Source organism: Heterodontus francisci, chromosome 42 (assembly GCF_036365525.1).
Source record: "Heterodontus francisci isolate sHetFra1 chromosome 42, sHetFra1.hap1, whole genome shotgun sequence".
In the NCBI taxonomy this organism is placed as follows: Eukaryota; Metazoa; Chordata; class Chondrichthyes; order Heterodontiformes; family Heterodontidae; genus Heterodontus; species Heterodontus francisci.
In genome coordinates this window covers 15,313,367-15,331,536 of record NC_090412.1, presented here as the reverse complement: position 1 = coordinate 15,331,536, position 18,170 = coordinate 15,313,367, and the positions used below count along the sequence as shown (strand labels likewise).

At 43.2% G+C, this 18,170-nt stretch overlaps 1 protein-coding gene across 3 annotated transcripts in view; it reads right to left on the bottom strand.

Moving 5' to 3' along the window:
* LOC137355466 (adenosine kinase-like) overlaps nt 1–18,170 on the bottom strand; it is a 240,118-nt gene that overhangs the window by 99,904 nt on the left and 122,044 nt on the right. For 2 of the 3 annotated variants that reach the window (XM_068020615.1, XM_068020617.1), the window contains exon 5: nt 1,721–1,926. In XM_068020615.1, coding sequence (XP_067876716.1) covers nt 1,721–1,926 — 206 coding nt within the window. The remainder of the gene's footprint in view (nt 1–1,720; nt 1,927–18,170) is intronic. The other variant, XM_068020616.1, reaches the window with a different exon arrangement.

Sequence of the window (18,170 nt, the reverse complement as noted above, 5' to 3'; positions counted from 1 at the left end):
AGTTGTGGTAGAGATCACTGTATCTGTTAAGAGAAAGCTGAATAAATATTTGAAGCAGAAAAAGGATGCGGGGGGGAGGGGGGGGAGGAGATAGCCGGGGAGGTGGAATCAACAGAATTAGTTTTGGATTACTCTAGCAAAGAGCCATAACAAACACAATGGGCTGAAGTGGCACCTCCTGCGCAACAAACTTTTATGGTTCTGAGACAGTGATCTAACTAAGATACAAGAACCAAAATAATGCAGTTATTCAAATATAAGATCAGAATGATTTTCTCAGCTGCTACTCAACAAGGAAAGCAGTACTTGACCTGGTCCTCCATAATGAAACAGAGCAAATAGGTAAACTAAAAAGATGTGCATTTGGGAAACAGGTACCATGACTGGAAAAAAAGATCAATGCAAGATCAAAAGGGAGAAAAGATTTGCATATACAATCATAGATCAGTAATGGGAGATGATTAAACAAAAGACAGTAAAGTAAAAATTAAGTACATCCCAGAACCGAAGGGGAAAAAATGTAATTCCCCCTTCAAAAAAAACAGGATAAGCTAGGAAATTACAGCCCAATTAATCATCTTCTACAGTCTAAAACAAGGAATGAGGTTGCAAACAATGTAGAGAAACACGAGCTAATCAATGAAGTCAGCACAGGTTTCTAAAGTGCTGTTTATACTTGACTAACCATAGAATCCTTGGAAGAAATAATAGAGGTGATAAATGAAGGAAATCATTTGTCAAATAATTTTGACACCAAGCCATAGGAGGAGAAATCAGGAAAGATGTCCAAAGCCTAATCAAAGAGGGAAGCTTTTAGGAGCATCTTAAAAGAGGAGAGGTAGAGAAACAGAGAGGTTTAGGCAGGGAATTCCGGAACTTAGGTCATAGTCGCCAACGGTTTAATCAGGTACCACATAAAAGACTTAAGGAAAAGATAACGGCACAATGAATTAAAGGGAACTTGGCCACAAGTATAGATATGTAGCTGGAGGGCAGAAAGCAAAGCGAAACATAAAAGGAAGTTTCTCAGCCTGGAAATACGTTGTGTGTTGTTTCAGTGTCTGTTTGGGGCTGCTGTTATTTCTACATACTTAATGATCTGGTCTTCGAAACTGATAGAATATCAAAATTTGCTGATCACACCAAATCAGGAGGTAAATCAAATTGTGAGGAGGACAATGAAAGACTGCAGGGAGAGAAGAATGGCAAATGCAGTTTAATGCAGATAAAGCAATAAGTTTTGTAAGTTAAAAACAATGAAAGGAATTGCACCTTAAATGGTAAGATTTTAAATAGAGGAGCAGAAAGACCTTGGTGCATGGACACGAGTAATTAAAGGCTGCACAAGTAGATGAGGCTATAAAAAGTCAAACAGAATCCTTGGTATTGTTCTGGAAGCACACAAAAGCATGGACCCAGAGGGAGTATTGTGCACGGCCTTAAGTATCCTATTTTAGGAAGGATATAAAAGCAATGGAAAAGCTGCAGCATAGATTAAGTAGGATGATGCCAAAAATCAAAGATATAAAGACTTCAGGAGTTTGGGCTTTTTTTCCACGTGAGCAGAGAAGGCTGAGGCGTGACTTGATAAATCAAGATCTTAACATAGAATGATGCGGTACAAAAGGAGGCCATTCAGACCATTGCGTCGGCTCTTTGAAAAAGCTATTCTAGAATTTAACTTGTATTTGATTTATTCAATAAAAACCAGTATTCTAACCTCAAACTAAGTTTCTTGAAAGGAGTCGCTGACCTGTTGTCACCAGTGATGCAGGCAGCACAACTGCCCGTTGGCTGTTCATTTTGTTCATAGTAATGGGCATCAACATGGGCTTCTTCAGCTTTCTTCTTCAAGATGTCACCAAATTTATCTTTTCCAATGCACCCAAAGAAAGTCGCTACTTTATGAGGCTGCTGAATCATCCACTGCAATTAAAAAAGGGAAATTTATCTAAAATTGTATTTCAAAATTCAAAATAAAACAGCTGGTTCAAGACAGTCTGTAAACACGCCGTCACCTCCAAATCCTCTCTCTTCTGTCGTTCAGCTCAGTTAGACAACCCTTGCTTCGTTCCACTCCTACCTTATTGTAACCAGACTATTTCCAGCTTCTCTTTCCAGCCCTGCACCATTGCCTTCAGAATCCCTCAAGGTTCGATCCTTGGGCCCCTCCTCTCCCTCATCTACATGCTGTCCTTTCACGATATCATCCAAAGACATGTTAAGTTAAGCTCAGCTCAGTTCCACCTCTCCACTGCCCCTCTCAAAACCTGCCCTACCTCTGTTGCCAGATGACTTATCTGACATGCTGCCTTGGAGTTGCCACAATTTTCTTCAGTTAAACAGTGGAAAGAAAAAAGCCATCATTTCCAGACCCACCACAATTTCTGTACCATTGCTACCAATTCCATTCACCTCCCCAGCCACTGTCTCAATCTGAACCAGGTTGCTCGAAACCTCTATGTCCTATTCAACCCTGAGCCATGTTTCCGACCTTGAATGTTCTTCATCACAAAGACTGCACACTTCCACCACTGTAGCATTGCTTGCTACTGTCTCACCTCATCGGCCACTGAAACTTTCATCCGTACGTTTGTCATTTCTAAACTCAACTATTCTAATGCTTTAATAAAAGTAAAATATGGCGGATGCTGGAAATCTGAAATATAAACAAGAAATGCTGGAAATACTCAACAGGTCTAGCAGCATCTGTGGAGAGAGAAGCAGAGTTAACGTTTCAGGGTCACTGACCTGAAACGTTAACTCTGCTTCTCTCTCCACTGATGCTGTTAGACCTGCTGAGTATTTCCAGCATTTCTTGTTTTTATTCTAATGTTTTCCCAGCCAGACTCCCATCTTACCCCCCACTCCATAAACATTAGCTTGTCCAAAATTGTGCTGCCCATATCCTATCCCACACTAGGTTCCTCTTTCCCACTCACCCATCGCCCCCGTCTTCGCTGCCCTGCACTGGCTTCGCGTCCTCAAATTTAAAATTCTCACGCTTGCGTTTAAATCCCTTCATGGCCTTGCCCCTCCCCATCGCTGTAACATTCTCCCAACCTGCCCCACTCCCCCAATTCTCTCAGACTCTAGCCTCTTGTGCATTCACCCCTCTCTTCGCCCCAACATTGGCACTGTCCCTTCAGCTATCTGGGCACACGCTCTGGAATTCCTTTGCCTTTCACTTTCCCCTGCTCTTTTACAATAATCCTTAAACCCCATCTCTTCAGCCAATCTTTTGACCATCCTTCACAAAAACTCCTTCATTGGCTTGGCATTAATTTTTTCCTTATGCCTCTGTTTAATGCCTTGCGTTTTTTTCTATGTCAAAGGCGGCATTAAAATGCAAGTAGTAGTTGATGACAGCAAAATGTGTCAACTGTTAAAGGGGGTCAGGGTTAGTAACTATCCTTTTTTGCAAGGCATGATCTCTTCCAAAACTAGAAAAGTACCATGAAAAGCGCCTGCCCTTTTACCTCCTCACGATCCAAGGCCCTAAACACTCCTTTCATGTGAAGCGGCGATTTACTTGTACTTCTTTCAATGTAGTATACTGTATTCGCTGCTCACAATGTGGTCTCCTCTACACTGGGGAGACCAAACACAGACCGAGTGACTGCTTTGCGGAACACCTCCGCTCAGTCCATCCAGTTTCCAGTTGCTTACCATTTCAACACATCCCCCTGCTCTCATGCCCACATCTCTGTCCTGGGCTTGCTGTCGTGTTCCAGTGAACATCAACGCAAGCTAAAGGAACAGCATCTCATTTACCGATTAGGGACGCTACAGCCTGCCGGACTGAACACTGAGTTCATAATTTCAGAGCAAGATGGGCATGCTTTTTTATTTTTAGTTATTTTTTTTTCCTTTTTTTTTTATTTGTTTCTTTTATTTTAGTTTGTTTCATCATTCATTTTTTTACCATGTGCCTACCCATTTTTATTTCATGTTTGTGCTTTGGGCCCGGGCTGTTCATTTTTCTGCCAATTAACACCCTCTCTGCTTTGTCTTTCAACACACCATTAACATACCGTTTGCCTTTGCTCCATGACCTTTTGGTCAGTTATTCTCTGTGACCCTCTGTCCTATCAACACCTTGCCTTTTGTTATCTCTTGCCCCACCCCCGCTTTATTTGCTTAAAACCTATTACCTTTCTAACATTTGCCAGTTCTGATGGAGGGTCACTGAAACGTTAACTCTGCTTCTCTCTCCACAGATGCTGCCAGACCTGCTGAGCATTTCCGGCATTTGTCTTTATTTCAGATTTCCAGCATCTGCAATATTTTGATTTTATTATACCATGAAAAGCAATATTATCTTAAGTATCTTCGTAACTTTTACACTGATTCCTCCAAAATCTTGATTTTTTTCACTGAAGACTATTAAATCATGAAACAGCTCTGAATCTTTTTTGTACCTTGAACTACTAACAGACTATATTTTTCAGGCTTGATACTTCAAGTTTGTGATACTTTGATACTTGATACTTTGCGCTTGTTTGAAATGAGAACAGCCAATCATCCAAATCTTCCAGACCAGCTGTAATTAAATATGCAAAGAGAGCCCATAGTCTGAATCAGTTTTGATAGCCATTCTGAAAGTTCCTGTTGAGCAACTGAAGTACCTCGAAAAGCAAATGTAGGGATCGAAAAGTTATTGGCAAGTCTGTGACCTTGACTCACTGGTAGGCTCATCTCAATGCTGCAAGCTGGTTGCTGGTGTCCTTGCAGGAAATGGCTACACACTGGCTCAGAGCCTGCGGAGCACTTGTGCCCAGTCTTTGCTAGGTAGGTATTCTCAGACCTACAGATACAGCTCATGGCTCTGATAGCTGCAGAGAGCACAACTTTGGATCAGCTGATCTCCCTGGCATCCTTTATCCATATCACTTCAGTTACAAAATACTGCTCTTGTGTTGCTTTAGGAACAAACCCCATATTTAATTTTAACCCGACTTGCCTGCCAACACAGAACACTATAGCTTGTAGTTGGAAAGCTTGCAGTGAAAGTTTGTACTGCAAGAACCTCCCCTTCCATTTTATGACTTTCCTGATCTTCCATACTCTTGTAAATGCTTCAATTATTGTTGGTTTTCTGGTGACTTTAGAGACAATATTAATTTGTTTTTGTTTCCATATAAACATTTTCTTTATGTTCTAATGCCAAAAATACAAAAGATCAAAAAAGCAGTGGAAAACAATAAAAATCAGCCATAAAAATGTTTACTCCTTTGCAAACCCCTTTTTGCTCACTTCACCAATAGGAAATTGTACCGTGGCCTCTGAACACCATATCACATTATGAAGCTTTTATATTTCAAGACTTCCCAGCCCTTGCGCACACATTCCATGCCAGCAGGACCAAGCACACTGCTGTGAAAATATTGCTGAAAAGGCAACATTTGTTTGCAAGCAACTCGCCAAATACTCAGGGTTATGAAATCATTTGGCTCTACTTAAACAATTCCTTCATATTCTGATGCCAAGGAAAGAACAGAAGTCAAAAAACAGCTCTTAAAAAAAACACTGGAGGAGTAAAGGGATTAAAAAAACTACAGACCAAAAAGCCTCTGCACCTTTAAGAACCCCTTTGTGCATGGGGCATATTGCCCACTTCACAGATGGAAAATTGCATCCAGGGCCATTAACATCCAATATCATTGTAAAATGAAGCTTTTATACTCAAAATTTCCCAGCTGCTGCACACACATTCTAGAGGTGATAAAGCGTAAATATGGCAGGACAGAGGGTAGTCATAAAAGTAGGTTGTCAATTTAAACACTACTTTTTTTTGAAAGCCTGACATTGAGTGTATTTGAGTTGCAAAATAAGTGTCTAGGTTCCAGGAATTCGGACGTGTCTATTTTTGGGCGCCTTATCGGCAGAATATTAACAGCTTGCACTCAAAAGGGAGGTCTGAGGCGCTCATCACAATGCAGATGTTGCTGTGGTAGGAGCCTGCAGAGGTTAGGGTTCCAATTTCCAGCTAAGTGATGGGGTTGGATCGTAGGGGGTCTGGAGGAGTAATAGATGGGCCTCAGAGTCCATGATTGGGATTTGATAGAGGATTGGATAGGAAGATCGCACGCCTTGGGAGTACTGTCGGAGGGTTGGAAGTGCTGTCAAGGATTGGGTAGAAAGATCGTAGACCTTAGCAGTACTGTTGCAGGGTGGCATCGGGCGGGGCCAAGAGCTCAGAAGGGACACCAATTACGGTAAGCACTGGTGCTGGCTGCCTTAGGGCAGCAGAGACCAGAAGCAGGCTTTAGAATCCTTATTTGATATCTAAATGGACAAACATCAGCTTCAAATGGGGGTAAAGAGCACCTCTTGTTTGTCATTTACCAAGATGACTCCTATTTTTCTATGTTTCTATGTAATGGGAGGAAGAAGGTATTGCAGTGATTTTTCTTTTACATTGTAAACTGAGATAAGGCTTCAATCCAACAATTAGAAATGTAAGTATATTTATAATTTCAATTTAAAAGAACATTAAGGAATTTGGTACAAATACTGTAACTTATCGAAGTACCTTGGTACAACTTCTTAGTATCTTGTGTTTCAGGATTATAGAGCCATAACATAGATCAAAACTTCAAAACCACCACACATCATTCTGAAAGATATTCTCTAAAGCAATTGATTCAATCACATCAGACGCAATTTAATCACGTTATGTAACGAGATTCAAGCAATTTTATATACAATATAAATGAGCTTCTTTCCCCAATTCTGGTGCTTCCTTCCCTCATCACCTACCCTCTGAGAATTTTCTTTGCTTCACTGCATTTTCTGAAGGCCCTGTCACAACTGATAAATTATTTTTGAAGTGCAGTCACTTGTTATGTAGATAAACATACCAGCCAATTTACATACTGGATCCCATAAATGAGATGAATGACAAGTTAATTTTCTTTTTGGTGGTTATTTGTTACGGGTGAAATGTTGGCCAAGACACCAAAAGAATACTCTACTCTTCTTGAAATAGTGGTTTCTTTTAAGTTCACCTGAAGTATACGAACGGGCAGGTGGGTCCTTGGTTTATCATTTTCGAAAAAGGCCACTTCCAACAATGAAGCACTCCCTCAGTACTGCACTAAAGTGTCAGCTTAAGTTTTGTGCTCAAGTTCAAAAGTGAGTTTGTAAGCCACAATCTACTAACTGGACCAAGTTGATCCTATTTTTGCAATTTGAACCAGCAACATTTTTGCCAATTTCTTGACAGGACAAGGGATTAATAAAACAAAGGAAATACAATTTACAAGGCTAATCAGACCAAGCACATTTTTGGAAAGAATGACACGTCTAACAAAATCCACGTCCATCTGACAGACCATTTTCACAAGAACATCAAGAACTAGAGGAGTGGCTCTATTTAAAAAATAGTAAAATAGCATTTCTTAACCATAAATGTAGCTCAAATTAAACATCAAAGACTTTTAAATGCATCGCAGATTTTTGGAAAACCAGATACAAAAGGAGTTTTGAAGGTGCGACATGGATTTAGATCTTTGCAGTTATCATTTGCATTCTCAAATGCATCAACAAAATTAAAAGAGTTATGATAGGCTTTTGCAAATGATCTTCAGTGATTTTTGTTAACCTGTACAGTGGAAATCAAAAACAAAGATTTTATTTTTAAAGCAGCTGATTAAGGAAAAGGATAAGCTATTTTCAAATACAACTGAACGACATCTACCATTACTGCAATTTCATACACAGTTAGTAATGGTACAGTTATGTGCTCCTTTCCATAAGGGCTGCACATATGGCTGTTAATACAGTTCGAATAAATTAATTCCAGCTTATGATCCACAACTGTTTCAGTTTGTATGGTATCTTGAATAGGTCTGTGCTGATGGCTATCTGCCGTCTATGCCTCCTGTTCCATTAGTGCAACAAATTATCATACCAGATCTCTCAGTGCAAGGAACGAGAGTCAGATTCTGCGACAAAGTAGCCACTGGCAACGAACTTCCGATTGTACTCACTAAGTATTCTAAAATAGACTTGCAAATCTAGACAGCTCCACACTTTTAAGGCAATCAATTATCAATTAAAAAAACAGGCACATATATTGTGATGGTGCTTCTAGATTTTTTGTTAAGTTTTTTTTGAGGACTCATGTATTTTAGAATTATAGACATTGTTTTATTTGGGAAAAGTGAAAAGGTTTCCATTAATTTTTTTTTTTTCACTGGGGTCATTGAAAGAAGAGATGTCTGGTTTGAAAACAACATTTACTGTCTTCAGATAAATACCCAGCAGGAGCTTTTTGATGAAGGTGGGGGGGATGTTTACAGAGAAGTGACAGGTCAAGATTTATAGGGGTCAGGAGGCTTGACTCTTGTGATATTGTTTTTGGTTTTGCTTTGGACAATGTGCTGGGGCATGAACTGCTTTGAAGACAGTTGGAGAATACCAGCCAAGAGAGCAGTCACAATCAGCTCACCCTCTTCCATCTCTGAGAACTTCCTGAGAATCAAGTGCAAGAAATAAAGAAACTGATGCTGCATTTCTCCTGAAAAGCCTGCCAGAAACCCCAATTGTCACATCTCTCCTGGAAAGCCTGCCAAACTGATCTTCAACATCGCCTGAAAAATACTGGTCTAGAAAAATCCCAGTGACAGCCGTCTTGGCGTAATTGAGATGCCAAACCAAAAAGGGACAACTGATATCTTTCCATTATCTTCTCTTTATTTCTTCAAGAATTATCAAGTATTTGGCCAAAGTATTCTTTTTTGTCTTTTCGTTGTAACAGAACTCTAACGTGAAAATCTCTTTTGCAGTTAACCAGCGTGCGTGCGCGAGGGGCTAAGGTAAAAGGGAACTTCATATTTCAATCTGTGTGTTAATGCTTTGCTTCATTACTGGTTATGTCTTGTTTAATAATAAACTGATAATTTTGTTGTTTAATAAAGAAACCTGGTTGGTGCATTTTATTCTGAGATAAAGGCCGGAATTTTTTGGCGGAGGAGTTGGGAGTGTAACTGCCGAGGTGACCAACTGATTGGAAAGTCAAGAAGTGAAGGAAGACTGACAGTGCCCAGGGGCAGGAAAGGAGAAAAGATTTGCAGAAGAAATACAGATTGATGGTGAGAAGAAGGTTCACCACAGCCCCAGATTCTCAGAAGAATCTCTGCCGGTCCTCCTCCAGGTGGTGGAGGCGAGGCATGATATCTTATTCAACGCTGACGGACCGAAGAAGGCCCGCAGATGTAACCGAGGGCCTGGATGGAGGTCGCCGAGGTGGTCAGCAGCCACCGTGTGGTTACATGGACATGGCTCCAGTGCCGCAAGCGGCTCAATGACCTGCTTCACTCTGCCCGGGTAAGGGGTACTTCTTATTAATCTCATTGCGAATGTGTCAGGGAAGGGTCAGTCTGTCCTAACGATGCAAGGTGGAAACTAGCAATGAGCAGTCCTTTCCTGCTGCATTGTATTGGGACGCAAGATGGCAGGCCTGGGATGCATTGTCATCCATGTGTGTTCAAATTGGGCACTGCATTGCTGTTGCGATGAAATGCAACAACAAACTCAATGGGCGAGGGTGTGAGATACTAAATCATATCTAAATTAGGCGTGCTTGCTCAAATAGGAGAAGAGGGCACACAATGCCCGAGAGGGGTCCCTGACCGGGGGTGGCCATGGCAATCAGGCATACCTGACGAGTATGCAGCAGGATGCCTTGATGTTGGCGGGGGAGAACAGAGGATGTGCTGTAGCAGATGGAGAGGTTGGCGGCCCTGGCCGTCTGACTGAGTGATCTATAATGTAGTGGGAGGGTGTGGGGGGGGAAGCAATTGAAGTGGCAAACTGATCAATCTGATATTCCCTGCAGGTGAAATACATCAGCGTCCAGGAGGGTTCCTGGGGTCTCAACAATCCACCTCTGAGGATGAGGAGATCGCCTCAGAGGGTGCACCATTACATCATCGTACCTCACCATGTGTCAGCGCACAGACTGCCACCACAGTTGGGATTACTGTCTCTGTGGAAACGATGCCACTTACGGGTGTTAGCACAGCACAGTCGCCGGACCAGCCATCAGAGGCAAAACTGACCGATGCCTCACACACTCGGAGGTGTGTGGGACGCCAGGCTAGTACAGAGGCGCAAGCTGATGACGCGCCTCTGAGAACATCCATTTGGCGGGAGATGTTACAGGTCCAACATGTGGTGAATGAACATCTAGTGGAGTTGCCAGAGGTGCTGCGAGCCATAGCACATACTCTGGAAATGTCCATCCAGAACATGTCAGCTGCAAACTCAGGCATTTGTCCATCTGGCATCCTCCGTGGACAGATTGGTGGCTGTCGCGGAGGGGCCAGTACTGGAAGCCATCAGAGATCTCGGGGTGGGGGGGGGGGGTGTAGCCACCCTGGACCAGGCCATCAGAGCACAACTCAGACGCGCATGCGGCAGGTCAAGGCTGCTCATCCCTCTGAGGTCAGCTTTGAGGACCAATCAAGCCTCAGGAGCGCACAGGGGCAGCAGCCGATAGCACATGGGAGCTCCTCTCAGGGTGCTCCAGATGCATCATACAGCCCCTTGTTCCCTCCGCTAGTGACATGTCAACCGCAAACTCCCAGGGTGTTAGAGGGTGCTCCTAATATTTCTTATGAGCACCCCAACATGCCGTGGCCTGCACGGCAGCGAGCAGGCAGAGGACATCCACCAAAGTCATCAAGAACAGGGCGGCAGCCTGATCAGCCACTTGCCTCTGGTGAGTCTGTTGGCGAGGGATCGTCCACACGCAAGAGCACCTGCAAACGTTTTAAGAAATCACTGTTACATCACTTCTTGTTCAATGAGTTACCTTCTGATTATTTATTTGAATTTGACATTAGATCACTGTAAATAAGTTTGTGCTTTGAACATTTAACTTTGCATATGTCATCCATGAGGTTGCATCAGACATCGTTGCATTGCTCAAGCTGTTATATATGAGATGTCACACACTTGGATTGGGTTCATCGTGACATGGTGTTGTTTTTCATCAGATCATCGCTTCCCTTGGATGTACATGTCCTTCCCCTCTCGGAATCCCACAATGGCTCATTGCATGCTACAATGTGATATCTTTGCACGTAGCAATCCCCTCAAGAAAAACGCCTGCCGATGAGGGCATCCCAGGTCTCTCTCATTCTTAATTCCAGAGAACATTCTGCTTCCTCTCCCCTGCCATCATGTGGGTGGTGCCCATCGCCCTCATCAGAGTCTCCATCTTCATCTGATGATGCCTCACAGTTACCTGGAACCTCCTCAATGGCGTCTCCCCTTTCCATCGCAAGGTTGTGCAAGGTACAGCAAATGACAATAATCCTGGAGACCCGTGCTGGCACGTACTGCAGTGCTCCACCTGAGCGGTCCAGGCACCTAAATCTCATTTTGAGTAGGCCAATCGTTTGTTCGATTGTCATTCTGGTGGCCGCATGGCTCTCATTGAAGTGTTCCTCAGCATGACCCCTTGGGATTCTCACAGGTGTCATCAGCCAGGTCTTCAAAGGATAACCCCTGTCCACAAGTATCCAACCTTCCCAGTCTATCGTGGCAGCTGAAAAGAACAGGCACCTGGGAGTTTGAGAATGTATGCATCTTGGTAACTCCCTGGGTACCGTGCACAAACTTGGATGATTCTCTTCCAATGATCGCATACAAGCTGAACGTTCAATGAGCGGAAGCCTTTTCAATTAATGAATGCCCTTGAATAGCCTGCTGGTGATCTAATTGCCACGTGTATAGTCTATCACGCCCTGAACCACTGGGAACCCAGCTATTGCGCTGAATCCTCTTGATCCTTCAGCCTGGCTGGTGTTGTCCGTTTTGAAACAAATGAAACTGTTAGCACGTTTGAACAAAGCATCAGTCACAACCTTTATGCAGTGGTGCGCAGCTGCTTGGGAGACTCTGCACAAGTCTGCCGTCGAAGTCTGGAAAGAGACACACGCATAAAAGTTAAGGGCGGTCACTTTTAGAGTGGCCGGTATTGTATGGCCACCGAGGCAGTTTGAGGCTGCATCCGCTGTTTGCTGATGATGCCGCCCTGGCATCCCATACTGAAGTTTACTTGCAACAGCTTGAAGATTGGTTCTTCCGGGCCTGCAAGGAGTTTGGACTGACAATCAGCATCAGGAAGACCAAAGTTATGGGCCAGGATATAGAGACTCCACCCTCCATCAACATTGACCACCTCTCTGGAGGTCATCGACAGCTTCACATACTTTGGATAAATGCTCACCAGCAGCCTTGTCCTTGATGCCGAAATCAGCACCAGGATTGCCAAGGCTGCGGCAGTCATGTCAAAGTTGATAAGCTGAGTGCGGACCAACAGCAAACTAACTGAACATACAAAGTTGTGTGTGCCAGGCTTGTGTTCTCAGCACTCTTCTTTACAGTAACGAAGCATGGACAACTTATGCAAGCTAGGAAAAGCAGCCGAACAGCTTCCATCTCTGCTGTCTCAAATATTGGGCATCTCCTGGCAAGACAGACTGCCAAATACAGAAGTACACGAGTGCGCCAGCGTGTTTGCCCTCGAGTCAGTGGTGACTCCGTCGACTGGGTCATGTGAGCCGAATGGATGAAGGCCGCATCCCCAAAGACATGCTCTATGGCAAGCTTTCTATCGGCACAAGACCAACAGGTTGCCTACGCTTGCAATACAAGGATGTCTGCAAGCGAGATCTCAAGTTGATTGGGATTGGAATTGATACATGGGAAGTCCTTACTGCTGACTGAAGTGCCTAGAGACAAGCAGTCAGGGTGTAGAGAAAGCAGAGGGCAAAAGAAATGACCAGACGGCGGAAGAGAGAGCCCAACTGAAAGAAAAAAATCGGTCGACTTCGGGCCAACACTATTCATCTATGCCAGCTACAGAAGGGATGGGGCTCACGAGTCGGCCTCTACAGCCACAACAGATGATGTTCAATCCAGATGTGACATACACGCTGGGCATAGCCCATCGTCTCCCGAGATGGACAGATGCCATCATATCAAATGCACTACCCTCATCAACCCTGCTCATTACCTCTTCAAAAAATTCAACCACATTGGTCAGACATGACCTTCCCTTAACAAATCTATACTGATTGTCTTTGATTAATAATCTGTGTCTTTCTAAATGAAAAATTATCCTGTCACTCAATTTTTTCCAATAGTATTCCCACCACTGAGGTTAGGCTGACTGGCCTATAATTACTTGCTCTATCACTTTTTCCTTTTTCAAACAATGGTACAATGTTAGCTATCCTCCAGTCCTCTAGCACCGTGCCTGTAGCCACACAGGATTGGAAAATGATGGTCAGAGCATCCACCATTTCTACTCTTGCTTCTGTTAACAGCTGAGGATACTTTTCATGTAGGCCTTGGGAATTATCCACTTTCAAAAGGTGTTAAATCCCTTAAATACTTCCTCTCTCACTAAGTTAACTTCATCTAATATTTCACACTCCTCCTCCCCGATTGCAACGCCTGTATCGTCCCACTCTTTTGTGAAAACAGGCGCAAAATATTCATTAACATACCCACATTCTCCGCCTCCACACACAGGTTGCCCCTATGGTCTCTAATAGGTCTTACTCTTTCTTTAGTTATCGTCTTGCTCTTTTATGTATTTATAAAAAATCTTTGGGTTTTCATAGAATCATAGGAAATAGGAGTAAGGGTAGGCCATTCAGCCCATCGTGCCTGCTCCACCATTCAAACAGATCGTGGCCTGTCATCTACATCTATGCCATTTTCCACCACTATTTCCATATCCCTTGATGTTGTTAGTATTCAGAAATCTATTGATTTCTGTCTTGAACATGCTCAATGATTGAGCTTCCACAGCCCTCTGGGGTAGAGAATTCCACAGGTTTAGCACCCTCTGAGTAAAGAAATTCCTCCTCATCTGAGTCTTAGATGGCCTGTCTTTTTCTGAGACTGTGTTCTAGACTCAGCAGCCAGAGGAAACATGCTATCTACATCCACCCTGTCACGCCCTGTAAGAATTTTGCAAGTTTCAATGAGATCACCTCTCATTCTTCGAAACTCTAGATAATACAGGCCCAGTTTCTGCAATCTCTCCACATAGGACAATCCTGCCATCCCAGGGATTAGTCTGGTGAACCTTCGTTGCACTCCCTCTAAGGCAAGTATATCCTTCCTTAGATAAGGAGACCAAAACTGTACACAATACTCCAAGTGCAATCTCACCAATGCTTTGTACAATTGAAGCAATACATCTTTACTCCTTTACTTTCCTTGATTTTACTTGCCAATATTTTTCATGCTGTCTCTTTGCTTTCCTATTTTCTTTTGTAATTTCTCCTACACTTTTTATACTCCGAAGTTTCCTGTAGTACTGAGCCCTCGGTATCTATCATTAGCTTCCCTTTTTTTCCCTTTATCCTCTCCTTTAACCCATTGACATACGGGGGCTCTGGATTTGTTAGTCCCATCCTTTTGTTTTAAGGAAACATACTTGCTCTCAACCCTCACTATCTCTTCCTTGAATGCCTCCTACTGATCTGGCATCGATTTACCTTCAAGTAGCTGTTCCAGTCCACTTTAGCTAAATCACATCTCAGCTTAGTAAAATTAGCTTTTCCCCAATTGAGAACTTTTATTCCTGTTCCATGTTTGTTCTTTTACATAACGACCCTAAATCTAACGGAATTATAATCACTTCCACCAAAGTGCTCCCCAAATGATACCCCTTCCACCTACCCAGCTTCGTTCCCATGAGCTCCAGAACCAGAACTGCCCCCTCTCTTGTTGGGCTTGCTACATACTGGCTAGAAATGTTCTCTGAATGCATTTAGAGAATTCTGCTCCCTCTGTGTCTTTCACACTAATTCTATCCGAGTTAATGTTAGGGTAGTTGAAATCCCCCATTATTACTGCCCGATTGTTTTTGCACTTCTCAGAGATTTGCCTACTTATTTGCCCTTGTATCTCCCGCTGTCTTTTTGCAGATCTCTAGTACAATCCCAGAAGAGTGATTACCTCCTTTTTACTCTTCAGTTCAACCCATATGGCTGCATTTGATATCCTTCTATCATATTAATCCTCCCCACAGTTATAATTGTTTTCGTAATCAATATTGCGACCCTCCTTCCTCTGTTAATCCTCCTCTCTATCTGGTCTGAGGAACTTGTAACCAGGAATGTTGAGCTGCAATTCCTTCCCTTCTTTCAGCCATGTCTCAGTAATAGCTATAATATCTTACTGCCAATCTGTGCTCTCAGCTCATCTGCCTTATTCCCTAGACTTCTTGCATTGAAGTATATATACCATTTTGCAATGCGAAACTCCCTTCTTGTCTATTCTTTAACCTTTATTTCCTCTGGATTTCACTGAAGGCATTAGTTGTTGTTGATTCTGTTTAGTTATTTCTGGTGCTCTGCTGATGCTCAAATATGTAAATATCTTCAATAGTTACCACTTTGTTCAAAGAAAATCTTTGAATGATTTGTATTTTCATTGATGTAATATAATGCTGGACATTGTGGAAGTAAATGTGCTCACAGGCAAACAAACCTTTAATTCAACAACCTTTCCGTGCAAGACTGACTTCATTTAGCTGCTTTTACATTGACGTGTAGTTCCGATTGCTCAAGTTTCCGACAACCAGCAGCTGGATGAAGGTAAAACTCCTAAACTTAATTCAACCTTAGCTAGGAAGCCCTATTTTTGACAGGGTCTTAATTGCTGCCTCCAGGGTAACTCTGACCATTAAAGTACCACATGGGCAGCAGCAAGATCCAGGAACATTTTAGGTGTACCACCTGCTGACAATACATTTGTAGTAATTTCAATGACACAATTACTAGTAGGCATGCCGGGGTATTGCTTTTGAAATTTGTCCAGTAGTGGCACAAAGTTGTGACCCTTCCCCCATAAATATCTACTGGCACTGACATATACAAGTCAAGATGAGTTAACAGGGGGTGCCTTGAATTCGCGAAGTCATACCTCAGGTTTTATGTTAGAAAGGAAGAAAGCAGGAAAAAAAATACATACACAAGTATAGTTTAAAAAAACTTCAATTCTATGATGCTTATAAGACACACCAGTTCGTGCCCTTACATATTAAGTACCCACCCCAAAAATTTATATGTCCAGATTTGAACCCAAGACTGTCATTTCTGTACATTTCATAACTTAAAACTATTAACTAGCAGGCTAAGTAAACTATGATTGATGTTGGATCCAGAGAATAAGTTGAGTTGACACACTCAATTAATGTCTATGCGTATTAATGAATCACAGAGAAGATGTGGATCCCGCCTCCAACAATTTCACTGTACTGCACCAAAGTATCAGCCTAGCTTTCTTGAGCAATGGTGCACAACCTGATCCCACAGCTTCGTGTCTCAGGAGGAGGACTGGTACCAAATGAGCCAAGTTGAGCAGTGATGAAAGAATTTGTGGGGATAACAAAGGGGTTGAACATCCCAACTTCCAACAAACAAGGATGCAGGCAGTTTTGGCACACTGTTTAAAATATTCAGCATTCAAAGTAAGTCAGCAACTTTAACACTTTGCCCAAAAACTAGAACTACAACTATTTTCAAAATTCATTCAACACTCAAAAAACAGTTTCTCAACTTTTATTTTTCCATTTCACAAGATCCGTTGCAATTGTAAAATTCTACTTTGCATCATTCAGTTGTTATTGAAGACAACTTCAGCCAGAAGTGCCGAGTTGATGATCCATCTCGGCCTCCTCCTGAAGTCCCCAGCATCACAGATGCCAGACTTCAGCCAATTCGATTCACTCCACGTGTGATCAAGAAACGAATGAAGGCACTGAATATTGCAAAAGCTATGGGCCTTGACAATATTCCGGCAATAATACTGAAGACCTATGCTCCAGACCGCACCCCTAGCCAAGCTGTTCCAGTACAGCTACAACACTGGCATCTACCCGGCAATGTGGAAAATTGCCCAGGTATGACCTGTACACCAAAAGCAGGACACGTCCAACCCAGCCAATTACCACCCCATCAGCCTACTCTCAATCATCAGTAAAGTGATGGAAGGTGTTGTCAACAGTGCCATCAAGCGGCACTTGCTTAGCAATAACCTGCTCAGTGATGCTCAGTTTGGGTTCCGCCAGGACCACTCAGCTCCTGACCTCATTACAGCCTTGGTTCAAACATCGACAAAAGAGCTGAACTCAAGAGGTGAGGTGAGAGTGACTGCCCTTGACATCAAGGCAGCATTTGACAGAGTATGGCCTCAAGGAGCCCAAACAAAACTGAAGTCAATGGGAATCGGGGAAAACACTCTGCTGGCTGGAATCATATCTATCTCAAAGGAAGATGGTTGTGGTTGTTGGAGGTCAATCATCTGAGCTCCAGGACATCACTGCAGGAGTTCCTCAGGGTGGTGTCCTAGACCCAACCATCTTCACTGCTTCATCAATGACCTTCCTTTAATCATAAGGTCAGAAGTGGGAATGTTTACTGATGGTTGCACAATGTTCAGCACAATTCGTGACTCCTCAGATACTGAAGCAGTCCGTGTAGAAATGCAGCAAGACCTGGACAATATCCAGGCTTGGGCTGATAAGTGGCAAGTAACACTCGCGCCACACAAGTGCCAGTCAATGGCCATCTCCAACAAGAGAGAATCTAACCATCTCCCCTTGACATTCAACAGCATTACCATCGCTGAATCTCCCACTATCAACATCCTAGGGGCTACCATTGACCAGAAACTGAACTGGAGTAGCCATATAAATACCGTGGCTAGAAGAGCAGGTCAGAGGCTAGCAATCCTGAGGCGAGTAACTAACCTCCTGACTCCCCAAAGCCTGTCCACCATCTACAAGGCACAAGTCTGGAGTGTGATGGAATACTCTCCACTTGCCTGGATGGGTGCAGCTCCAACAACACTCAAGAAGCTCGACACCATCCAGGACAAAGCAGCCCGCTTAATTGGCACCCCATCTACAAACATTCACTCCCTCTACCACCGACGCACAGTGGCAGCAGTGTGAACCATCTCGAAGATGCAATGCAGCAATGCACCAAGGCTCCTTCGACAGCACCTTCCAAATCTGCGAACTCTACCAACTAGAAGGACAAGGGCAGCAAATGCATGGGAACACCACCACCTGCAAGTTCCCCTCCAAGTCACACACCATCCTGACTTGGAACTGTATCGCCGTTCCT